At 31.9% G+C, this 27599-nt stretch overlaps 1 protein-coding gene across 7 annotated transcripts in view; it reads left to right on the top strand.

Moving 5' to 3' along the window:
* Positions 1-27599, top strand: part of Nbea (neurobeachin) — a 628163-nt gene that overhangs the window by 281556 nt on the left and 319008 nt on the right. For all 7 annotated transcript variants that reach the window (XM_047553976.1, XM_047553978.1, XM_047553977.1 and 4 more), the window contains one exon: positions 19828-19889. In XM_047553976.1, the coding sequence (XP_047409932.1) occupies positions 19828-19889 (62 nt within the window). The remainder of the gene's footprint in view (positions 1-19827; positions 19890-27599) is intronic.

Below are 27599 nucleotides of genomic sequence, written 5' to 3' on the forward strand. Positions count from 1 at the left end.
TCTGACATGAAAATTCATTTGATAGGTTGAACAGCATATTTAATGATTAAGAAAATGATAATGACTTTAAGATGGATAAGAGAATTTTTCCAAATTGAAGTAGACTAAAAAATAATAAATAAACACAGCAGGACCACAAGAACTTGTTAGATAAGTCAAACACTCTAAATAGAATGGCTTGTAATCCAAGAAAACAAGGGTCAGTACTAGATAGATGATAGATAGATAGATACACACACACATACATACATACATACATACATTCATAGAGATATATTTATGCTTTATACTGTGTGCGTGTGTGTGTAGATAAGAGAGCAAAGAAATAATAGCCAAATATTTTGAAAACCATAAATCCTAAGATCTGTGAAATTCAACCAATCACAAGCAGAAAACAAAATAAAAATATCAGGGAACATCATAAATGAATTGTTGAAAATGATTATTATAGAGAAACTGTTAAAAGTAAGAGATTAACAATAAGCAAGCAGCCAAATCATTTAAAAGTGACTTAAACAGAGGCTTAACCAGCAGTGATATTAGAAGCCCAAAAAAAATTAAGTGGTCAAAATCATTAGTAATAGGGTAAATGCAACAATGACATCACTACAAAAATTAAAATTATTATAATGAAAAATAGTGGCAATAACAAGTGCTGGAGAGAATATGGAGCAACTTGCAATCTCATCCAGCCTGCCCATGTTTTGTGAGTGCAAATAGTGGTCATTGAGGAGAGTGGTTTGGTTTGAAAGTTTCTTAACAAACATTTACTATACAATTCAGTAATTCCATCTCTGGGTATTTTCCATGGAGAAGTGAGAACTTCTCTTCACACACACACAAAAAACCTGTAAATGAATGTTCCTAACATTTGTGTTTGTGATAGCTAATAACTGGGAAAATGCAAATATCCTTTAAACCTAAGTATTTGGATGAATTTGGGGCTATTATAAGAAATCTTACCTTAAAGAGTAAATATTTCTATTTGTTTATTTACATTTCTCAAGAAGACCAAAGTACAGCAATGGAGAATAGACAGGTAGTATCCAGGATTATGTGTGAGGGTAAAGTACACCTCACCACAGGGGAATAGTACAAGAGATTTCTTGGAGTAATGGAACTATGCTGTGTCCTCACTGTGCGCTAAATAAATCAAATGTGTTCATTTTCAAAACTTCACACACTAAAAATATCTGACTTGAACAAGGTATACTGACAAGTCATTGCTGACAGAAATTAAAGAAGACAAATATTTGGAAAAGTATCCCATATTTAAGGATTAGAAGATGTTACAATGTACTACCCAAAACCATCTATAGATTCATTGCTAACTCTATCAATATCTTGATGCATTTTGTACAGCAATTGAAAAATCAGTCATAAATTTATTTGAAATCTTAAAGGGCTTAGAATAGCCTCAATATCTTAAAAAAAAAATAAAAAACACATATTGAGGACTCACATTTTCTGATTTCAAAACTTGCTATAAAGTTACAGTAGGCATGAGCTCCAGAACCAGGAAATCCTAAACCACAGCCACATCCCCTAGCAATTCCTGGAATCCCCATCTGTGCCCTGCCTAGACTGACATAGTCATGTAATCGAACTAGCCATTCAAGTAGCTGCAGAGCTTCTCCACCCTCTGTAAAGAGGTGCAGCTGATCTGTGTTCAGCACCCCAGAAAGATCCCTGGCGATCTTTCTGCAGGGGTGGGAAATAGCTGCCCACCCCAAATAAGACAAGTTCCTTGTTCTGGACCATGTCAGCATGAGCCAGTTTGTCAAGATCATCTGACCTGTGCCTGTAGCTGAACCTTACATAGTCCTTTTTCCTGCTGGTTAATAAACACAGCATGGTGAGTGTTTCACCCCCACCTCAGACATCTACGCATAATAGGAGGATGAGAACAGATATCTGTATTTGGTCTATGACTCCAAGGAAATCTTTGGCTGCTGAGTGAGGAGTGAAGGGCTGGGACAGGCCCCACCAAGGGAACTCATGGTTCCTGAATGGGCTCCTGGTGGGCGGGCAATGACATGATCCCCCTAGCTATGGGCACCAAGTAGCCTACTCTGCCTCTGAGAGGATTCTGAGCTACTCATGTTAGGGTTGTTCCCTTGGGTGCTGGCAAGGTTAGGATAGAATGGAGAGCAGCCCCCAGTATCCCTGCTCTGTGGTTTGCCCTGTTCTGAAGGCCCCTATCTGCTCACATATCCTTCCCTCACTAGCGAGCTGTGCCCCCTGCCTACTTATACCCATAGCTGAAAGACTGCTTCTTGACTCCCCCATCTCCACATGTTTTATGGATTTGTGGTCATGCTCCCTCTGCAAACAAAAATTATAAAAATAATTTTTAAAAAGCTACAGTAGACAAAAAGTATTTCATGAAGATTTAAAATTTTTTAAAAGAAAATATCAGCAAAGTAAAAACACTATCCACTTAGGGAAAAAATACTTGCAAATTATGTGTCTAGCAGTAGCAAAATACAAAACAAAACAAAGAAAACAAGTGAAAAATGAATGAAGGATTTGTCTCCTTTTCCAGAGGAGACATAGAAATGGCCAGCAAGCACAGGAGAAAATACTCACATCCCTAATCTTTAGAGAAATGCAGATCAAAACCACATTGAACTACTACTTCACACACAATACCATCAAAAATCAGAAAGGAACAAATGTTGGAAAGATCAGGGAAAAGTGAAACCCATGTGTAGTGTTGGTGGGAATGTAAAATGTTACAGCTGATGTGGACAACAGTATGTGCTTCCTAAAAAATAAAAACAGAATAAACTTCTGGATATGTTTCCAAAACCATTGAAAACAGGATCTCAAAGACATATTTATGCATGTGGAAGCAACTCAGTGTCCATTGGTGGGTAAATGAAGAAGTAAAATGTGGTATATTCATATAATGGAATATTATTCAATCTTAAAGGAGGGAAATACTGATAAATGATAAAACATCAATAAACCTGAAGGAATTATGCTCAGTCAAGTAAGCCCATCACAAAAAGAAACACTGCATGATTCTGATTATATGAGATACTTAAATAATAAAAATAAGAGGGACAAAAAGTAGAATGGTGATTTCCAGTGGGTAGTAGGCATGGAGTATTTATTTAATGAGTATAGGGTTTCAATTTTACTAGATGAAAGAGTTCTGGAGATGGATAATGGTGATGGTTAAACAACCTTATGAAGTAGTGACATGTACATTTAAAAATGATTCACTTGGTAAATTTTGTGTTATATATATTATACCATAATAAAAATGTAAAAACAAACTAGGAATGAAATAAGTTATATTAAAGAACAGTCGAGAGAAAAATAGTCTTGAACAAAGTCTGGAAAATACAGTCAGATTTTACCTATAATCTTGTCTCCTGCATAGCCTCAATTTTGTGTCTTCATTTTCTGCCTTTTTAATATAGAAAAAATTAAAAGTAAATTTTAATATATGAAAATTTAAAATAAAGAATTTTCTTTTAAAGCAAAAGCTACCAGAAGACTAGATGTGTAGCAGCTCAGGGATAGAGCACTTACCTAGCATGCGTGAGGCCCTGGGTTCCATCCCCAACATTGCAAAATAATAATAATAACAGATTTCAAAAGTTAAACAATTTGCAAAGGAGGACATGTTCCTTGTGTTCAGCAATCACACGTCAGTAATAATGTAAAATCTTAGAATTGACAAAAGAAGACTGTCAACCTGTTATTCTTCATCTAATGGAAACACTGATCAAAAATAGAGGAGAAATAAAGACTTTTTCAGACATGAAAAGCTGAGAAAACTCATTAGCAGCACAGTTTTATTATAAAAACCATTTAAAATATTTTTTCCAGCAGATAGTTACTAATAGAAAATAGACACTTGGATATGCACAAATGAAAGAAAAGTGCAAGTAATGGTTATTATGTAGTTTTATGTTAAGTACTGTTACTTTCTCAATTTTAGTTGATGTAGAAAAAACAATTTTCAAAATTTCAACAAAATTTATTATATAATAAATTAAAAAATGAGACCAATCCAAAATTGGCATCTATGAAAAAATAACAACCAATGTCATGTTTAATAGTGAAAAACCAAATAAGGTTGGGAAGATGGCAAGAGTTTTACCTTTCACCACTAATATTTTGCCAGTGTAAAAAAAAGATAAGGTAAAAATAAAACAAACAGATTGGAGAGAAAAAGTAAAACTTTAATTTCTGATGAAATTATGTCAGTAGAAAATCCTAAGAATATGTCATATATTACTCTTCACTCTCTAAAATGGTAGGACTACTTTGAAATTTTCAGTATTTTATAAAATAAAATATTCACTTAAAATTTTACCCAACAATTCCTCTTATAGTTAGTATTCAAGGGAGATGTAAACATTTATTTGTAAAAATTCCATTGCAATAATCTTAATAATCACAACTGTAAATCACTGTGTACCATATTCTTTGACAGAGGAAAAGCAACCATTAGAGATGAAAAAAGTGAATATGCTTCATATGGATAAGAGAAATAATGAAGAAAAGGCATTGTGAATGAAGTTTAGTCAGACTAAATAGCAAAATGCAGTTTGGAAGGAAGAAGAACATTCTAAATTTAAAAGGATGATTTATAGACTAGAAATGAACCTTCAAGATTATTGTAATTCAATTAATGGTTAATTCTACATCCAAAACAATAACTTTTTGATTAAGCCTGATATGCTGAAAACTTGTAAAAATTATTTTTTCCTTACAAATACATAGAAAGTAAGTAGTCCCTGAAATAACATTTGTTACTATTTATAGTTGTTGACAGGGGTTTTTCCATCTTAGATAAATTGTAACATTAAAACAATACTCTCTACATTATTTCATCACAGATAAAACATTTTAAACTGTACAGTTTAGTATTTCCATATGGAACTCTCCTTTTGTCCAGTAAAAGCAATTGATACAAAGACCAGAAATTTGTCAAGAAGAACGATTTTACTAATGCCCTCAAATAAATATAGTTTTGTCACCATCTAAAATATTTGTGACTCATTGTTTATGACTGAAATATTCATGCTCATTTATTGACTGAGCTGAAACTGTATTCCAAATATCTAATATAAAATCGGGTATTGATGATGTTAGAGACACCATATATGCTAAAAGAATTTACTTTAGAAATAGAGTCAGAAGTAACATCATCACTTACTATCCCTCAAAAGAACGGAAGAAAGTCATATAGGAATGTATTTTCAAGGAGATAGAAAATGTGAGCAACATCATGTAAATCCAAAGGGTTTACTACCTAAAGGTTATAGATGGCATATCTGAAATACCTACTGTAGGATTAACTCAATATGAACATTTGTCATCAGTGGAAAATGTATTTATTCTTCAGTAAGAAGTAGATCAGCAGTTTTCATATGGTGATTAGAAAATGATTAGAAAGTGTCTTATAAAATATCAATGTATAGCATCTGTATCATATTTCATAATATATTTAAGTGGAAATTGTTTTCTTGCTCTAAGTCAGTGTATGTTTATAGTTTTGTTCCTGCAAACAAGCACAATTTTAAAAATTAGGACCATAGTTAGAATTAGGCATCAAGTATGAGCTTGGATTTTCTTGGCACATGAAGATATTTGGATGCTTTGAATACAGGTGATATTAAGATAAAAAGGTCTATATATTTCATAAAACTTAGAACATTGAATAAGGAGTCTGGGTTTGGAAGGTACACATATGGTTTATTTTGAGATGAGAAGTATTTTTACTTTATAAAAATTGCATGATAGTTGTATATGATGTCTACACATACGATGAACTACATCGAAACTTCAAGAAAATTTAAATCAATTTAGATTTGTATTATACCCTCACATATTTATGGACATTAGAGAAATGTGTAAATAACTGGAAAAGGAAAACTCATTTGGAAAAATTTAAAGGGAAAATATATTGTTCAGTTCTGTTATATAATTGTGATAAAATTTTCCAACTGCTTTATATTCTTATTCTAATACCCTATAATTCCAAACTATGAATAGATTGTAATAGTTTAGCCTGAATTTACTTAGTAGCTGATAGCTCCCTTTTCAAGTTGCTCTAAGTCAGCATTTAAAAAAATTGAATTTTGATTTCTTTCAGAGTATGAAGTAGGTCAGAAAATTGTCTTAATTTTGTACTATATTACAAATACATTTACATATATATTAATATACTACAAATTATGTATTAATGTATAAATATGTAGTATATAAATACATGTAACATTATAAAATTATAAAGACATTTTTATAGTACTGTTTACTTTTTAGTTTTAATAGACTGATAGAAATCTTACACTCAGATCATTTGTAATGGAGCCTAACCTCTGTGACCCCATCTGACAGGGATATACCAAGACAATGAGAGAGAGTAAAAGGTAAAATTCAACCATTTATGTACAATGTTCCTACCAGGAACAAGCATCTAATGAAGTATGGAACAGAGCAGCATCTGAGAATGTGCTAGGGTAACAAGGACAGTGCATTTGCCACACAGATATCCTATATGCCAGTTGTCAGGTGAGTGGTTGAGATAGGCAATAAAATAGGAGCTAATTTATGGGTTATTTATGCATCCTTTTCAGTTTAATCATAGAAACAACAGTGCTTTGTCTGCGTTTTAGCTTAGTGCTCTGCATACATAGCAGATATATAGGAATTTCCCCTAGGTTTATGTTTACATATTATAGCTACCGAATTCAGTGACATCAGCATTATTTGAAGGCATTGAAGACTATGAGGAATTCAGAAAAGTCTTTTCATAATTGAATTATTGTTTTAATGATCATGAGATGCCTTTCATTTACTTACATTTTTCTGGATGAATCCTTTAAATCCGTGTTTCATAAACTACTCGTGAGAAGGTTGCCTGACAGACCAGACTGTTTTCCTTGGATGTCTAAAATCACAGCCTGTCATAGCACAGTGTACTTTTTATTCAGAACACATATAAAAATTGCAATAGGAACCAATGTTTGGGTAGTTGTTTGGTAATATCTTCTGCCCTGCAAGGACCCCAGGACTTGCCACAGTACCTGGCACATGGTAAGTACCCAAAAAAGCACTTGTAATAGATGAGACTGTAGTAAAACAAATGAAGTTGTTTCCTATATTCAACAAGATTTCAGTAAGTGGTCTTAATGACAGAAGAGAAAGGTCCAATTTATTTTACTAGAAACAATACAAAAAATTCTTTGATTAACTCATTCCAACACTGTCTTGAGTATTTTATGGGTGATGATGATAGTTGCCATTTTTTCAACGAAGATAGTATTGGCTGGCATTTACCCTAGTGTTACTTTATTTCCAACTATATTCTTAAAAGAAAACTTTTCAAAATAACAACACAATATGCACAAAAAACACAAGGTGAGCAACATGTTGGTCAGCTTTAAACCTGGCATAGAAACCAGGTATGTAGGGAAATATAGGCAGTGGAGCCAGGAGAGTTCTTACTGGTTCATGACTATTATTGAAAATTATGGAAAGACAGCATATGCAAATGAGGGTAGAAAAGGCAGGGACAGTGAGTTTGATAAATAGATGTATTTCAGAGAAAACAAAAACTAGAGTCATTCTTGAAAGAATTTTGAAAAGGGAGGAACAAAATCAATTACAATCAAGTTTTGTCAGTTGTTTGCAGTAAGTGTTAAGTAGGGGTAGAAGTTGGGGGCAGAAAGAACAAGATTTTATTTTACAAATACATTATGTAAAAGAATTCAAAAAGAAGGGAAGGAAAAGAAGGACAGTTGAAAAACAATTTCTACTTTAAGTACCTAAAAGTGAAAAGAAACTATTGGCTTTAAGTATAAATGCAATGTAACTGACCATTTTATGCTCAAAACTAATCTACACTGAAACAATTACTGGCCTTTAATGGGCCCATGAAAATACTGAAAACAGTTTAGAACTATAAGATGAAACCCCTCAACTCAAGGGACATTCTATAAATTATTTTCATCTTTATACATTATAGTTCCACCAAATACTGAGACTGCTTACCCACATTTCATTCTTGTTTTTAAATCCTGAATGAAATAGATGAACCTAAGGAACTTGTGCCTTTTCTTATTTCTTTCCCACTATGGTGTTTCTTCTCTTTGGTACCAGTTTAGCTCAGTTGGACTTAAAGGAGGGACACAGAACTGTGGATTTTCAAGCCAGAAAGAACAACCTGTCCTTGAGTTAGCGGAGGTTGGCAACCTTTCTGTAATGGGACAAAAAGTAAATGCCTCATACTTTGCAACTGTATAATCTCTGACTTAACTACTGAACTTTGCCATTGTAGTGTGAACACAGCCATAGACAATATGTAAAGGAAGGAGTGTGGCTATGTTTCCATAAAATGTAATGAACACTGAAATTGAATATTTTATAACATTCAAGTATCATGAATTTTTTTTCTTTTTTCCATTACCATTTCAAAATGGAAAAACTTCTTGGTTCATGGGCCATATGAAAATAGGAGCTGTGCCAGCTTTATTGATTTGGTTTTCAGACCACAGGTTGTGACCCACTAGTGGCAGGGTGAAGCAGGCCTTGACCTGTGTTTTTTAATGGCATGCTGTGCCATAGCATATCATAGAACAGTGTCACAATGGAGGGATTACTATTTTGGAAAATGTTTCTTTCAGCTATATATGCTAGATCATGATGTAAAATGTATTGCTATGGACTAATTTTTAAAAGTTTTTAGATCATTAATTTACTGTTAACCTGCAAAGAAGCTTAGTGTCAACATAGCAAAGAGTCTTAGTTCAAATTTACACAGCTAGTTTGAAGACTCTACACTAAAACCAGATATTTTACCATTCAGTTCAGAATTTCATGACCTTAATTAAATTTTTAAAAATTCTAGAAGGCTAATTTAATTGCCTAGTTCTAAGTGCTTAGGATAAACCCAAATATTCTGAGGGAATCTAAGAACTGACTGGTTTATCACTAATATTCTGATGATTAGAAACTTCCACCTGAATTGAATTTTAAACAGCAGTGCAGCTACAAAGAATAAGTACAAGCAAATTTTTTTTTTTTTTTTTTTTTTTTTTTTTTTTTTTTTGGGTCCTTGATCTTTGCTGCCCAGATATGTCATTTCTTGCTCTCTAGTTTCAAACTGTGAGGTCAGATCCAGGGCATGTCAACTTTGGCCATCAGTCTCCCATCTGCCCTTCTCAGGTATCAAAACACAATTTTGTACATTACAGAGGCTCCTTAATTAGGTGAAATTGCCACAATTTAGGTGGACCCTGGATTACAAGAGAAATAAACCATCAAGACTAACTCTTGCTAAAAAAGCCTGAGAAAAATAAGCGGAGAGAATGGACATTTCCTAAAGCTTACACCTGGAGAAGTTGACTGCTTTCTTTGTCTGGCTTTTTGATGCTCATTTTGCCCATTATATGTGGGTTCAGTTGATTCTTGAAAGGCCAATTTTAGTAGATAAATATTCTCTAATTTTTCAAATATGTTGAGTTGAATCTGTTTTCTTAGAGATTTTGTGCCTACGTGTGTGTGAGTGTGTGGTTGTGGGAGGGGGATATGGGTGTGGGTATGGGTATAGTTTAAATTAATGTCATGTTCATGAAAAAACAATTCCAAAAATAATGACCACTAGTTAGCTAAGAAAATTCTGGTACAATTAAATTCAGTATATCGTAGAACACCATGAAGTTGTATTTCAATAGTTTTATTTCTATCCTTTCAAAAATTTTAGGTTATAAAATACACTGAAAAATTTGTGTAAGTAAATGTGAAGTGCTGCACAAATGTAGTATATATAATGACTTTGATCTTTTGAGGGTTTTCCTACCATTCTTCAAATATTCTTGTGTTTAAGTTGTCTCTGGCACTCTGAGCTGAGTGCATACAGTTTACACAGTGCAGGAATATTTCTCTAGCATTTTTCTGTCTGAACATTTCTTGTGATAGGATTTTATTAGCTCATAACTCATTAGATGAGTCTTTTTAAATTGAAAAAAATTTTTTTCCTTTCCGGCAGCTTTGCCCATTTAGCTTAGTATTTCCCTTTCTGTGGTACCTTTCCCCCCAGAAATCTTCACATTTATAAAGTGAATGTCTTTGGTTTCCTGTAACTGATTACTGTACCTCATGTCATCTGATAGTTTTCCTATAGATGAATCTCAGGTCATGTATATGCATGAGTTGTTTTATAAACTACCTTTGTTTTTAGTCCTGTTATTTCAAAATATTAATTGCATCTTCTAAAAATTTTTTTATAGTAACATGATAATGCAAGCCAAGATTGTGAAAATTTTTCATACCTGATAAGATTTTGATCAATTTATATCATTTTCCTTTTCAAATATTTCTAAGCCAGTAGGTATGTAGAGATGTGACCTCTTGGAGTTTTCCCAGAGATCTAAACTTTTCCCCCTTATGCGTGCTTTTAGATCTCATGTGTAACTTGTTCCTACTGTTTGTTGTTGTTGTTTGTCTTGGTTTGTTTTATCTACATTGTCCCTCCAGGTAGAATTGATCCTTTTAATCTATCTTTGCTTAGTGTCCATCTGGCTACCAGAATTCACTTAATTGAGTGGAAAATAAATATCAACTCTATTGTGAAGAATAGCTTCTATGAAAGTTATTTTAGACCAACTTTAACTATTAGAAGGTTTCTTTTCCTTCTGCTCCACATGACTGTGGTGCATGGCGCACATTTTCATACCTAAAACGCTCTTTCTGTATTTCATTTAGGTATGACGTGGTTGTTTTCATTACATTAAGTTCACCCAAAGCTATTTTTCTCATTAAACATGATTACTTAAACTTTAAATTTTCTCAAAATATACAGATAATTTCAACAGCAGGACGCTGAAACATTTAAGTAGAAAATTATTAAAAATTACATTAAATGTGTTTCCTATTTGCTTTGTTATAGAGAGAATTCTTGGGACTAAGGATATTCTCAGGAGAAGATTTGTATATGAATTTAAACATTCTATTTTATAAAATAAATCATATAATTTGTAACAGCTGATCTTGAAATGATCCCTATGTCACTTTTTCTCTGGAAATGAATAATTGTACTTTAATATTTCCTATTGGTACTTTTTGATTCCACCATTTTCTTATAATCACAATAGGAATTACTTTAATGATATCATTTATCTTGCTTGGCAAGCCACCTTCTTAAATGGTTCTGAGATGATTCTTGTTCTTCTCACTTAAAACCGATCGATTTATCTATTTGGGTCCTCCATTAGAATGCAGTCTTCTCTACCATTTGGAACTTAGACCTGTTTCATATCTGTGCCCTGGCCTATAGTGAGTATGTAGTACTGATTTTAGAACTGAATCACTGAATCCTTTAATTCCTAGAAATGACTAGATCCTCCCTTCTTTATATACCTTTATGGCAACTTATTTGATGCTATTTTTAGATTTCTCAGTTCCTATGATTTCAAAAGCTACTGATATGTATATATATATGTATGTATATATAATATATATATAATAAATGTCTTAAAATTAAAAGAAATAAGTACAATTTTCATTTATAAATACATCTAATATTTTATGCTACAAGCTTTTTTTAAATTCCAAAACAACTCAAATATTGCCTTATTCGTTATATCATTATTAGACAGTTTTCTGGTATATAACAGTGGCACTTTGAACTCTGAGTTGTGGGTAAATGAGAATTGGATATACAATTTTCTGGTTAGGCAAAAATAATTGTTATTTTAGTGATACAGATGTTTTTGTGTGTATAGTTTAAAGCATATTATCCCAATAAATTATTCTTTGGATTAAATTATGTGTTCATGGTAATTTGTGACTCTTGAGAATATTGTCTGTTATAAAATTGAAGAAACTTCCAAGACCTATTATATTGCTAAAAATGAGTAAAACTGGACTTTATTACTCATCTTTAATGTTCTGCTTTAAATGGAACATTTAGTAAAGAATGTACAACTTGGGTCAAATATGATAATTTTTACTTTCAGCACAAATAAGGAGCTTTGAAAACATTTAGTTTGTTTTCTCAGGGTATTTCAACAACATAAGCCTATAATTATTGGATAAAGTGAATTATAGTCTTGAAAATAAGCGAGGCTCACTGAATGACCTCTACCTCAGTCTATTTTAACCTGAAACCATGTTCTTTTTGGCTATTTATGCCTTTATCACAGTAATTATCAAATAATTTACTAATTTTTTAGCTTTTTATTTCTGACCTTATAAATGTATTATTATGAAAAGAGTACATAGTATTTCCATTTTATTTGGTATATTTATTTAAGTATTTAAAGGAAAAAATTCATATTTTTTCTGAATACAAAAACAAAAAAAAATTAAAGGTGTTTATTACCAGAAAATCACTTTTAAGTTTATTCAAACTTGAGATATTAAAATTATTAAATTTATTCACTTGGGATTTAAATAAATGTTACAATTTAGGTAGTATGGAGCTGTAACTACAACTTGTACATTTATTAGACTTTAAAAGGTGAAACCATATTTTATAGAATCTCTTTTTTTTTTTTTTTTTTTCAGTGCTGGGGATTTGAACCCAGGGCCTTGTGCTTGCGATGCAAGCACTCATCCAGCTGAGCTATATCCCCAGCCCTGGAATCTCTTATTTTTACTATGAAGGCATTACTGTGAACCATCTTTATTTAAATGTAACTAATCATGTAATTGAGTCATCTGTTAAACCTGGCATGTTTTCTCCTCTTTTGATTATTTATATTTCTTTTCATGACCTGTATGTTTAAAACACATGTATCAGTCTTGATAATTATTGGGGCCCAGGGTCTTTTGTGTAACATCAGATCTGAACCAGACACAGGTTAGTAGTTTTAGAATTTAATTGAGGCTTTTGGAATTTAAAGAAGCTCAGGGAGAAGAGTAGAAGGTAGGTACAGAGGAGTAATAACAGGAATAGCAATTGCTTCTATAATTAAATTTAACCCAAAGAGAATCGCAAGGTCGAGATGATTTATGATAGTGAAAATGTCTCTTATTTCCCATATTTCATCCTTTTTCTTTGCTGTTTGATTGAATCAGGAAGTCAGGAAAAGGGCAAGACACACAGGCCAATCACCTTTTTTAGTGAAAACTTAAGTCTAATATTGTGGATAAAAGTATTTCATGCAGACCTCAATAAAACATAAAGAATTGCTTTATGTTCTTTGAAAGTATAGGGTTCTATTTTAATTTTTTCAGTACAAAATTTTCAATATATATATATTTGTATGAAGTGCCTCTGTAACTGGGCTGTTAGCGCTTTCAGTTCAAGGACTGTGTTGTCTGAATTTTTCATAGTTCCAGGTTCTTTCTCAAAGCAAGGCTTATTGCAGAATATTAACTCTAGTTTCTCAAATAAATTATATCAGTGAAAATGCTCTCAGAGATATCCAACCCTTAACTTGATTAATATTAAGTAAATTAGAAATTGTAATCCATTTTTTGTATGTGTAAATGAAAAATAGTATTTCAAAGGAATGTGCAAACAGAAGTGAAAGTTCCTTAAAGACAACAAGAGCAACCCTGAATATTAAGTATTTATGAGAATATTTTTCCTATTTTGTTAGCAATAATGCTAATAAAAATAGTATTAGAATATTCACTTCATTAGAGAATATTCTCTTCAGTTCAAATCATACTATAGCTTTATCACTAATAAAATCTATGTAGAACCCATTACCCATTCTATCATTACCCATGAGCTGTTACTATCATTCTATAGAAGAACTGAGTCTTACAAACTATAAACCTGCACTATCCAAAATATTCTCAATAAAACTCCTAGGCTGTATTAGCACAATGACAAATAAACAAACAAAAAAGCCACAAATAAAAAAAAAAAAAACCTTGAAAAACTATTTACAGACATTATTTCAATAAGTCAGTCACAATGAATATTTGAGTATTGGGTAACTATAGTGACAAATAACTTTGTTTCCCAGCAATCTAAACCTTCTAGATTTACAATTTAAAAGCATTAGTCAATCATTCCCATTTGGAAATGAATTTTGACTTCTGAATATACGGATTTCCATGGGGAAATATGAGGTGTCAAATTACTTTGAAATTGCATTCAAATTAATATTAATTTCTTTATAAATCTTTGAGAATAATTCACGTAAGACAGTACCATTAATTAATGATTTTTAAAAAGCTAACTCAAATTTATGTTATTAAAAATAGATACCTAAAATCCCTTATTCAAAGTCTTAAAGCCAGATGTGTTTTACAGTTGGGTATTTGGTGTGTTTCATAGTGTCTCAGGCAATCGGATGTAGCACTTTAATCAAACACATTTACAAGCCTGCAGTGACACATATTCATACTAGAAGGAATATAGATTGTAAATATCATCATATTATTCAGGTGAAATTTTGCCGATGATTAACTTTGTGATAATCTTATAAGGAACCGTTTAGTTTTCAGGTTTTTTTTTTTTTTTCCAGTTTGGAAATAGTAAAGTGTCATTAGTATATATGTAAAATAATTTCCTCTGAAGTTTAAAAAAATCTTTAAATGTATATATGTATGAGTGTGCATATGTTTGATACACATATGACTGGGGATGAACAAGTAGTTTCTTTGGAATCCGGCCATGTCCATTTGTTAATGTATTTCCTGTGGCTGCTTTTGCACAACAGTAGCACAAAGGCGAGTTGAGTGGTTATGAAAGGAGCTTATGGCCACAAAGTGTAAGATATTTCATATCTAGACCTTTGCAAAAAAAGTTTGCTGACATTGATATTTATGATATATCCAGAGACTTTAGTTTTGTTCCTATTGTAAAGACAGAAGACTTCAGTTTTTTTTCCTGTTCTAAAGTCATAAGTTTGTGATAGCTGAGTTTTTGGTGAACTATAGAAATAATTGAATGAATGAACTCTCATGGTCTCCACAGTATTTCAGGTGTTTTTTTTTTTTTCCTCCCAGCTAATATTTATAAGTGTATTATGAAAGTAAGCTACAATGGTTTAATTACATTTAAAAGTTTTTTCTTAATTCATGCACTTAATGTTATTTAGCTTCTTTAATAATTATAAATTACTTCTTTCGTAATCTTTTAAAATTAATATCTCTGAGAGAACACGTAGGCAGTTTTGAAAGACCCAGTCCAAATAGCAACTGATACTACCTATATACATTAATATTGCTTGTAGTAATAATAATGAAAAGGTAAGCCATTATTGTTATTTCAAACATTATTGTAATGTTGATTTGTTGTTTTGAGTTTGATTTTCTTGTATGTTTGCTTTTTTTTAAGTTGAAAGACAATTGCTTACTTTGCTGACTTTTGAGGTTTGGACCTTAGCTAGTTCAGATGACTCTAAGAGTAACCTTGAAAGCAATTTTTATAGATGGGAGCCTACCACGATAATGGAATGAGAAAATGAACTGCATGCTTCTGACCCCCCCAAAAAAATAGAAATAAAAGAATAATGAAAAATGTAGAAAATGGCTATTGTGCTGAGATATGTGTAAGCATTGAAGAGGTTCTAAAGATACTCTTTCTAGTGATGCTCTGTCTTTAAATGCTTCACAACACCATGTGAAGACTACAGAGAACAAAGAATTTTAAAGAAATTACCAGGTACATACCACTAAAGCTAAGCACATGAAGCATTGTGGATACTTTCTTCCATCCTTCATAGTCCACAACATTCACTCTGCATTCTTTGTGAATGCCCTAGGATTCTACATCATAATTACTTGTAATTACTCGTTCACATAGTCTATCCCACTTTCTTCACCTTTTTTTAAAACTCAGTACCAGTGATAATGTCTGGCACCTTGTGCACTGTGCTCGGTACATACTTCTTTGCATAATTGGATTCTTATTCTTGAGAATGCTTTCACTTGTCCTCAAAATCTCACTTAGTTTTTTTTCTCTTTCACTAATAGCAGTTAGTGAATGATGGTTTCTACATTTGATTCAATTAACATTTATCAAGAATATATTCAGAGCACCTATAGTCACAGATGTCTGTCATAGTCTCTTCTTTTGGAAGAGGCCCCTTCCTGAAAGAAAATTTTAGTGTTACAAAAAAGATGAGTCCCATCCAAGAGTCCCATTCCTTTCTTATTCCTGTAATACTCAAACACCTTCACTTCTCACCATGAGAAACAATCTGCCAGAGATGGAAATTCTTCACTTTATTTTGAAGCTTAAATACTCCTTTCACTTGAACTTCAAATTCAACAGATACATAAAGTCCTACTCAGTGACCACCCTTTCTTAAAACAGTACCACTGTGACTTTCAGTAGTCCTTGTATTGAAGAAAGAAAACTATCCCAAAGGTCAGGCTTCTAATTTCACATTGAATTTGGTGATTTCTAATCTGGTTTATCTTTGTTGTGGGTTTTACTTTTTTTTTTTTTTTTTTTTTTAATGGGGAGAGACTATATTTCTGAAAGTGGAAACTGACTTCCTGTTCCTGGTAAGAGTGAACCCAAAATAACTGCCAATTTTGGATAATGATTTACCCACACATCTATTTTGTTTGCTTTCTGTATCTGGACCACTGCAAATGTGTCTACCTAATTAATCTTCCTGAGAGATCTTTTTGTCTTAGCTACCCAGCTGACTCCTTTCAGCAATATAGTTCATAATCTATTAAAAACTCTTACTAGAGAATTTCTTCACCATTAGAGTACCCCTTATTTGCAAACTTTCTTCCTCTTAGGTCCTCCTGTGTTTATTGTCTGTATTCCAGTTGTTCATTTTATGCTGATAAACTAAGTATGGTTTACAGTAATTGGATTATTATTTCTGACCAGAATACTTATTCTGGTGAATATATATTTTCTGGTGAAAATGTTCTAATTTGGCCCCCACTTATAACTGGATTTTGGTTGTGAAGGCACATATATAAAGTTCCTCCTTTGTAGACCACTTTTTAATTGACAGTGAACACATTATCATCACGGAATAGGAATGACATAACCAGTTCTTAATATCATTTCCCTTATTTTATAACTTGCTCCAAATTCTTCCTCTTAACTTTCAAACCTACTTGTAAGTTTCTTTCAATCTTTATCTTTTCCAATTTTTTTTTATCTTTTCCAATTTTAACTTAGCTTTCCAGTTCCACTTTTAACTCCTGTACTCTAGTCATCCAACCCCCATACTTTAGAGGTCTTTTCAGATATTTCTTTTCTGTATTTTTTTAGTCAAGCTACTGACATTTTTCCCCTATGTCTGACCAACATATACTCCTTCCCTGTGAAAACTGTCAGTCATCCAAGTTGGAATTAACTATCATGACCTTTCTCATGATTGTACGTTGCCATCATTTTAATGTTGTGTTATTTATGCAGCAATGTAGCCAACATAAATTGGGCTTTCTAGTTAGATACCTTGACTTCCTGTATAACTTCTACCACTGAATGAAACACCTTGAACTTCATTTTTTTAAATATCAAATGAGATAATGATAACTAGTTCAAAGATATATTGAGAGCCAAATGAGAAAACATATATAAAAGTGTAGATTATAAAGCATGTAAATGTGAGATAATCTTATATTTGAATTGCAATGTAGAATGCTTGCAAAACTGTCAATGTCTTACATATTACTATACACTTTTGAGGGCTAACACTGTACTTTGCCTGTAAACAGAGGTATCAAATGAGTCCCCTTAATTATGAATTTCCTGCCAGATACAAAAATAATAAACACAATCTTATAGAGACACTCCCTTGTAAATATTTGCTATATGTTTATACAACTTAAGTGTTACTTGTGGCATTTATAGAAAGAGAAATTGGACTTTCTTGAGCATTTGATTAAAGTTATGCAATAGCATGTTTGTTACATGTCTTAAATTTTTAAATATGGTTGTGGTTTTATTGTAAGGATAAAGTATCATCAGACAATGCTTATATTTTCAATATCCCTAGTAAAACATTGGCCTTTACTTATTTGTTTTAGTTAATACTCATTAACACTTAGAAAGAGTTTTAATGGAACTGTGTAATTTTGGAAGGTAGATAGCTAAATCTCCCAAAATGTCCAGTTTTGTTCTCATTGTCAAAATTAGTGTCTTTCTTTCTTTCTTTTTATTTATTTAGTTTTCAGGACAAACCATTGGTTCTCTCTGTCCAGAACTAATTAGACAGAACACATTAGTAAAGGTGTGAGATTCTACGGAGTTGAAATCACAATAAGCTTTTATAAAGTACCAAAAGTACTGTTTATGAATTGTAGTTTTGTTGTCCCATCAATTTTTGTTATCCCTTTGGAACAAAAAGTTTATGAAGTGTTTGTTTATATTTTCTTACAATGTAATGATACTATTTCTAAGAACTAGGAATTTTCCTATTATATAGAAGTTTGTTAAATAATTTGGGAGATATTAATATAATTGCACTTTTTTTCCTAATTTTTACTTAAAGATATTATGTACTAAAACTTAATATTGAGAATATATGTTGAATGATTCCTTACATCAAAGTTTTATTAGGTTGATATGCTTACACATATTAATTGCGATCCTACTGCCTTTCACTGAACGTTTTCTCAGAATTTAAATAGTTGAATAGCCAACAGGTGATAAATGTTCCATTAATCTTTCTGACTGTCAAGCTTCTGAGCATGAGAATTGCTGATCAATTATACTGATTGTCTCCTAAGTGAGCTTTTCACATCTGCCTCTTGTTTCATTAGTTAAATATCTGCCCAAAGATCTGATAAGATGAAATACCAGAGCCTTTTTACAGCTTGTTCTGTCTGTACAATAAGGATAAGATTTAGCAATATGGGCACAAAAGAGTATTTATCCACTACCTACAATAAATATGTGTGCTAGGGTCTACAAGGTGTATGAAACTACTTTTATATATATATATATATATATAAAATACTAAAAAACTGTGTTGCTTCAACTCTACATTTAATAACTAATATAAGACCAAGGCATTTCTTACTATATGATGCATTTATTGATTACATTTGTCCTCAAAACCATGAAAAAATCCAACTCATTCATTCAGTTCTTTTAGTTTAAAATAAACACTGGAACTTTCAGAACATTTTAAACTAACTATCATGATTAATTTATTCTTATCCAGAGATTGATATTAATTCTTGATTACATTTTCCTATATGTTGGCATCTTTAAAAACTAATGATCTATTTTATTATATGTAGTGTTATATGGCTGTCACCCTTTTAATTAGAAAAAGTCTTGATGAATAATTACTAAAGTGTCTATAGAATGTTTTCCTACCTGTAGAATGGGAAGAATACTATGTCACAGAGCATAATGAGAATCAAATGAGAAATATACGTACAACTAACACAATGCCTAGCAGATAGTGAGTGATCCTTGAGTACTGCTCATATTACATATACATTACCTTCAAGTTTTACTTTTTTCTCCCAGTCTCTGAGAGTTTAGAAGCATTTTATAAGTGATGGGGAATCACTTCTTTGTAAATTAATTTGATTTTTCAGAAGAAAATGTAGACAGATTTTCAGTGATTTTTGCTCTTTGTTCCAGGAGACCATCATATAGCATATATCTTTGGAATAAAAGCAGCATAACCAGCTTATCAGTTTCAATATTCAGACCTCACCTTGTTTAAATATTTTAAAATACCTTGACAAATGATAACTGAACATGAAGTAATTTTTAGTAGTTTTCACATCATCTTGAGTGTCTGGATACGTTAAAAATTAATGTAAAAGTATATGCTAGTGAATGTGTCCACTCACTTTATTTTAGGAGTTCTGTTTGAAACTAAGGTTTTTATATAACAAATCAACTTGGAATGACGATTTCTACTGTTGTAATTCATTTTGTTTCTATCTTTGTTGTAGGCCTTGTTTGTATGAAGTCCAGCACTTCCGTGGTTGAGCTTGTTATGCTACTTTGCTCTCAGGTACAAAATCTCATTCATTTTATTATATTAACCTATATGAGGATTTTTTGTGTGTGTGACAGAATGTGTGTGCACGTACGTATATGTGTGTGTATGTGTGTATATATATGTAACATTTAAAACTGCCATCTCTTATTCCAGAGATGATGAAACTAATTTGTTGGGCTATATTAGTATGTAGATGATATTACCATGTAGATATTGTCTTCTCTGTCTCACTCTAATGCTCTCTTTACCTGTCATAGTCTCTCCTGTCCTTCCCATCTTCCTATTGTTACCTATTGTTTTGTCTGTGCATATGGTGTGTGTGTCTGTGTATTTATTATGGTCTTTTGGTACTTTTTCTCCCACCTTTTAAAAATAATACAGCATAATTTATAATTTATAGTTTCTCCTTATTAGAGATAATAAAAACTAAGGTATGTATTTTCAGAAGCCAAACAGTGTTTATAATACACTTTTATGTGCTGTTTTCACTTTTTTAAAAGGTGTTATTTGTGTCAGTAAATTCTAAAAATTTACTTTAATGTTATTTATCTTTAATATCAGAATTAAATACAGAATTATAATTGTTCACATTGTTTCTCCTTGTCAATTCTAGGAAGCTAAGAGAAAGTATATATTACTGTTTTTCTGGTAACCATAATAGAAACTTAATGGTCTTTCCTCTAATCAGCTCTGTCATGTCTCCTAGTGTTCCTGATTATCTTATAAATATTAAATATTTCATAATATCAGAATGAAAAAAGCTTATATATGTTTATTATAGGTAGTTATTACATTTATTCCTAGTTTCCTCAATAGAAAGAAAAATACATCTAAACCATTTCTAGTAAGTGGCCTGAGATCTGCCTAAAACCACAGCTCTCAAATAAACAACACCATGACTTTAACTGACCTTTAAAACGTCTGAAAACAAAAACAGAAACAAATAAAATACTTACCTACTGATTTCCAGTTTTGGGGTTTACTTTCTTCAAGGATATATTGATAGGGAAATCACCAGATTTAATTCCATTTTAGCCATGAAGAATATTAATATGGAAGAAGTTAAAGAGAGCATCATTCCTGGCAGGAGTTCATCTGCAGAGCATTTGAAAATTTTGTCATGTAATCCTGAAGCCCTGAGTTCGAAAGACATTCCAAGAGATCTGTCTGGACCTCTTAGGTTCATGAGAATCCATTTTTTAAAGGCTTTTATGGAAAGAAATAGTTGAGAAGTCCTTCCTTAGCCCTGAGTTTCACTGCAGTTCAGAGAAATAAAGAGGAATGTAGCATTAGGATCTAGTGTCTTTGATGGCCTCATCATCTAATCATAGGTTTAACATTACTCATTTGCTGGCTCCAGGAATTCCTGCCATTAAGGGCCCTAGAGATGAAACTTTGCCTCAGATATTGATTGAAAGGAAGAGTGAGAAATTTAAGCTCTCTATGCAGTGCACTTTCTTTCAGTGTTTCAGCAAGCAAAATTATAAACATGTCTCTCAGTTTGATTTTTAAATTGAATTTTTAAAATAATTCAAGAGTGTGTTTTAAACAATCTGAACAACTTTATTGAGCAGTTCATTGATTAAATATACCTTATTTATGTGATTTTAAAAGGTATGCTCATAAAAAATAAATCCAATTATTTTGTTATTTTCTGTTAGACTAACATACTGCCTTCCACAAAGAAGCAAGTGAGAAATCCCCTACTTCTGTTCAGTTCAGATGAAGGAAGTTTACTAGTCTCTTATGAAATTAAGATCACTAGTTACTCCACAGATGTTTAAAACCTTGTTTTTGAGGACACACAGAGAAGAGTGGCCATGTCTTCAAAATTTCTTGAAATATTCTTCCATTTTTTACTGAAATTCTTGATAATTTGTATTCTAATTTCACATTAGCAGGGCTACCGTATAACAGTAGTGGACCTCTGATAAGGAACAATAAATGCAGTTAATGATGCTGTGAAGATTGCTTGGCAAAGCTCTCTCCAAGCAGCATTCTATTCTACAGACCTTAATGCATCTCTTCTATGATGAAGCTGATCCCTGTAGAATTAGCCATTTTGTACGCTGTCTTCATGCCAAACAGAAGGCACTCCTGATGAATCTTTAAAGCTGCGAATCCTTGAGCTGTTTTGGCTTTCTTTTATAATCGTCCCTTTGAAAGTACTGATAGCTCCATATGATAATGAACAATATTGTACTAATAACAATGGTTAAAAGTATGAATGAATAACTATTTAGATGCATGTTCTATATATTGATATGTTTTCTCCAGTGGTTAGACAACTGTATTACCCACACTGTGATACTATTCATTAAAACAACTTTTCAGTACAGATGGAATTTTCCAGTTTATTTATTTACTTAAAATGTGCCCTTATTCTCAAATTTAGATAAGCCATCGACAGATTAAATTTTGTTGGAGAGAATAAGCATCTAAGGATTGAAAAGGAAAAGGAGAATGCAACATTTTTTGCAGCATTTTGTTTTTCTTTGCTATAGCACATTATATACTTTTATTTTTATGCTTTTCATTTTCATTTTGGAAATTTCATGTTAACTACTACATATTATTAGGAATATTAGATTTTCTTTCCTTCTCATCTGAGCTTCTGAACAAAATTACTTTTACCAATAGTTTGTGTCCAAAATATGGTATAAATTTACATTAGATCATATTACAACTGTCTGAAGGTACTTGTCAAGGATAATTCAGTTCATATGGGCAGCCTTTTAAACTGCAAGGGACATGGCATCCAGTCTACCCCCAGTGGAATTTTACATCTCTGTGGAGAACATATCTTGAGTTAAAAGAACACATTAGCATTATTATAATGCATTTATTATCCCACAGATACCTCAAACTATTTTGACTATATTCCATAAAATACAAAAAAAACTTTGAGAATCAACTGTCTTTCTTATTTTTAATTTGTATTAAAAGTACAATTAGTGTCTTTAAAACATTTTTTTTAAGTTGTAGGTGGACACAATATCTTTATTTATTTATTTTTGTGTGGTGCTGAGGATTGAACCCAGTGCCTCACATGTGCTAGGCAGGCACTCTACCACTGAGCTACAACCCCAGCCCATAGCATCTTTTTTAAAAATCAGTTTTCTGCCATTTTGAAGTGAAATAGACTATGGTAAAATATTTGATCTGTATTATATTTGACAAAGTTGGGTCTTGGTCAGGGCTTCATACAGGTTCCTCTGCAGTCACAGGTCTGATGCCATTTTCTGTCATAGTTTTGTTTCAGTTTCAACATTGGACTGTGATTGCGGTGCTTTCTATCACTCTAGATATGTACTTATTTTCCTGTTACATTACTCTTACCATATTGTGTTCTTTGATGAATAGCAGATTTAGTTTTCAAGTAAACTTTTTTAAGTACTGTAATAGTTTCTAATTATTTCCAGATTTTATATTTTTAGGACGTTTCCATGAGAGGTACTCCAGGAAAAATTGAGTGATGTTATCCCATAGGATTTCTTCAAGTTTTCATAAGTAAAACTTAGCAGATGTCACTTTCATTTTTCTGTGCCTTATCTGTCAATATAAAAGGCTTTTATAAATTTAGAAACTTTATGCAAAAAAATTATGTCAGTATTTAAGTGCTTTCTGACATGAAGCACTGATTAAGCAAATGCATGCCTAATAAATCATTTTTTTCTTATTAAGATCTAAAAATGTATAAGGAAAATAAAGTCTCTTAGTTTAAGATCTATGTATGAAGTTGCTAGCATGAATTATTTTGTGGTTTTGTTTGACTTTATTCTTTTTTAAATATTTCATATACTTAAGTAAAATGAATTTTAGTGACTTCACTGATGTGATCAAGGCCTGACCCAGGGCTTCTAAAGACAACACTTAAAAAGGAACCACAACTGAAGAAAGATCTTTCCTTTTCAAGTGACTTGGACTTTGAACATTTAATTTTTCATTTTTTCTCAAATTTGATACACTTTAGTTGGATAGTACAAAAGAAAAGAATACACTGTTCTTCTCCTAGATGTAATAAAACAAAGATTGAGGTACTGGATATAGATAAGATGAAAATAGAGGGCCTATTAAATAATATTCTTTTAAAAGTATTCAGTATTGCAAGGAATATTTAGCATGTATAATAAGGTTATAAATATAAGAAAACATAAGATGGACATGATTTTTTAGGGTCTTTGGAAATATCATGAAATTCTAATTATCATAATGAAATTATGTCATATTTAACAACTATGACTTCCTTTTTTGAGTATTGTGGTAGTTGCAAAACAACATTTTTCCACATCTCAGGGAGTCTAGTCTTATATATAAAATTGTGCAGCTGAATTTCAAATCAGCCAAGAATAATAAGAAAGTGTGGCATAGTTTATTGATAGCCAAGTACTATCTAGGTATAGTTAAAAACAATTGATCCTATAAACCAAACAATGGTTTGGATGTGGTAACTCAGTTGTAGGATGCTTACCTAGTGTGCATAAGGCTCTGTGCTTTATTCCTAGTGCTGGAAAAAAGAAAAAAAGAAAAAAAAAGATTGTCAGGGAATACTTCATTGGGATAGATGAAAGGTGGACCCTGAAGTTAGTAGTCTTTCTAAACAAAATTAGCAGCAAAGGGGATTAATTAATAGGCTGTGGAAATGGTTTGAGCATAGGTCTGGGAAGCAAAGGACCCGTTGCATTCTCAGGCCTGTGACTGGTCTTATTTGCAGCACATCAGAAGTTAAATAGCCAGATAATACATTTGTTTGCTTATGCAGGATATTACACATTTTATTGGCAATACATAATATAGTTTCTTCAGAGCATTTTAATATGAAACTATTATGTTACTCACATGGGGTGAGGGTGAGACTGGAGAGAAATTCCTAACTTTTCAACAGAATTGGCTAGTTCCTGGTCATTGCCTTTATAAGTTCAGCCTGTGTTTTAGACTCATTCATGACTGTCTAAGAAATCCTTGCCTTCTTCTCTGAACTGTGACTGACCCCAACTCTCACCTGTGATATAAAGTCATTCCCAGTTAAAAGGGCACATTAGGCTTTTAGATTTTTCTGTTTCTGCACTATATCATCTCTCCTGCAGTGAAGGTTTATAATATGTCCTAAGTATAAATAAGAGTTCAAGAGAAGATTGAAAATGTGGTGACACATGAAGATTATAGTCAACTTGAATCAGTGAAGATATTAAACTAGTAAAAAATAATAGAGAATATTATATAGTAAAAATGTCAGAATTTTGAAGAACAAAGAAAAAGGACATCAATAGGAAATAATCAGAAAACGTGTAGTTAATATATCTTGAAGAGGACACCTACCAAATAATGTCCGCTAAAGAAGGGCAAACTCAATTCTGTTATCTTCTCATTTATAAGATTCCTGCATAAAATATTCAATCAAGTACTTAAAGACCATATAATTCAAATTACTTTTGATTAATTCCATAAGGTTTTTTATTGTTAATATAATCATCTAATTCAACCTCTTACGTTAGCAGATAAAAAAATTTTTAATTTGAATTTATTTTTAAACTAGAATAAAACATAAAGATTATACATTTTAAATTAAAACAAAAAGATTATACATTTTAATGAAGTACCTTGTAATGTTTCAATACATGTGTATATTACATAATGTTAAAATGAAGTTAAACATATTTCCTCAAATATTAATAATTTGCCTATGGTGGACACTTTCAAAACCCTTTCTTCTAGATTTTTCAAATGTACAGTATGTTGTTATTATCTGTAGTCTCCCTACTCTTCAATAACACACCAAAGCTTCTTTCTTCTAACTATACCTTATTACCCATTGATCAACCTCTCTTCATTGCTCCCTCCCTGCTACTCTTACTACCCTTTGGGTAACCAGCATTCTATTCTCAACCTCCATGAGATCATTTTTTTTTCTTAGATTCCACATATGAGTAAGATAAACCTCATAGTGTGATATGAATGTCCACTGTGCTTGGTTAATTTCACCATTTCCATTCATGTTGTGACAAATGACAGGATTTCATTATTATTATATTATATTATTATTATGTTTTACTGCTCAGGAGTAATGATTATTAGTCATTTAATTCATTGCCTGTCAAATTATTTCTATATGTGAATGTAAAATTCATTTTCTTGATATTAATACAAGCTAAAATTGATATTACAACTTAGTGTACAAATAGCTTTTTTGCTGATTCATACTCTAGACTATTGTCCAATGGAAGTAAAATTTAGGCCACATACAATTATTAGGTTTTTAATAGTTAAATTAAATAAGATTAAAAAGATACAGGAGGGCTGGGGATACAGCTCAGTTGGTAGAGTGCTTGCCTCACATGCAGAAGGCCCTGGGTTCAATCCCCAGCACCACAAAAAAAAAAAAAAAAAAACACAGAAGAGACTGATTTCAACAGCATATTTTACGTAGTATGTCAATTGAGTACATAATCAACATAAGGTTCCCTTTTATTCTATAGTATCTTCAAAACCCTCAGATCACTTCTCATTTCAAATCAGATTTCAAATACTGTAATTGCCTTATATGGCTAGTAGATTAAATATTGGTCAACAGAACTCTGCCCTCTATATATGAATATCTGTGTTTTTCTTTTAAAAATTGAATGAGTCCAAAATTAGAACAAGTTATTCTAGGAGCCCAGTATTCAATAAATCATCAAAGATCAGCCAATTATGTGTCAGAGTTCCCTGTACTGGGTTAAAAAGTATAATAGCTAAGGTTCTCTACAAGTCTTAGGATTTTAAGCAATTATTCCTAAATAAATATGAATATTAATACATAATTCTGTTTCATGCCAGTGAAGTTCAACATTCAAGTTTATATACTGTATGATTTTATTTTTGTTCTAAAGTGTAATATGTAACAGAGCCATGGAGTGATGTATTATTTTCCTAAAGCATGATTTGAGATTCTGTGTCCTCTAAGTCTGAGAATATGTAAGCCCTGCAGACAGAAGGGCATCAGTGGTTCATTTGTAGCATGGTTGTTCCCTAGTCATTCTTCAAAACAGGGCTGTTTTCATAATACTGTTTACTCTGGGATACGGCCTAATCCCACTTGGTAGTCACAAAATATGATTATGTACAAAGATCTCAAAACACATATTGAGAAAATGTTGTGTCTTTTTATCTTTAGATTTTTTGTGAACATTTTTGAAAGGTCAAATATATAGAGATCTTACCAATTCTCATCACTTTTGTGACATATTTGCCTACCTTATATAAGCCTTGATGCTGATGATATAATTTCCTTTATATTTATTTTCTGTACTTTTTCTGAGATTGTAACACTTTGAAGATCATTTTTCTTGCACATGTATTTTTATTTCTAAAATAATATGACAAAGGCCATCATCAAAAATGACACTAACAGCACAATATAACTTAAGACAAAATAGTAGTACATCAGTCAGGATGCAAATACATAAGAACTTTATAATTTATTTTTTATTTATCTGTTTATTTACGTGATATTGGGGATTGAATCCAGGAACCCACATCTGCTAGACAAGTGCTGTCTACCTCTGAGTTATATTCCCTATTTTTTGATTTTAGATAGAATCTTGCTAAATTTTCCAGGCTGGCCCCTTGAACTTGCTTTCCTCCTGCCTCAGCCTCCAGAGTAACTGGGATTACAGGCAAGCCTCACTGCACCTGACTCACCTAAGAGTTTTTATTTATTTATTTTCATTTTTATTTTCTTAT

This window comes from Sciurus carolinensis, chromosome 5 (assembly GCF_902686445.1).
Source record: "Sciurus carolinensis chromosome 5, mSciCar1.2, whole genome shotgun sequence".
In the NCBI taxonomy this organism is placed as follows: domain Eukaryota; kingdom Metazoa; phylum Chordata; class Mammalia; order Rodentia; family Sciuridae; genus Sciurus; species Sciurus carolinensis.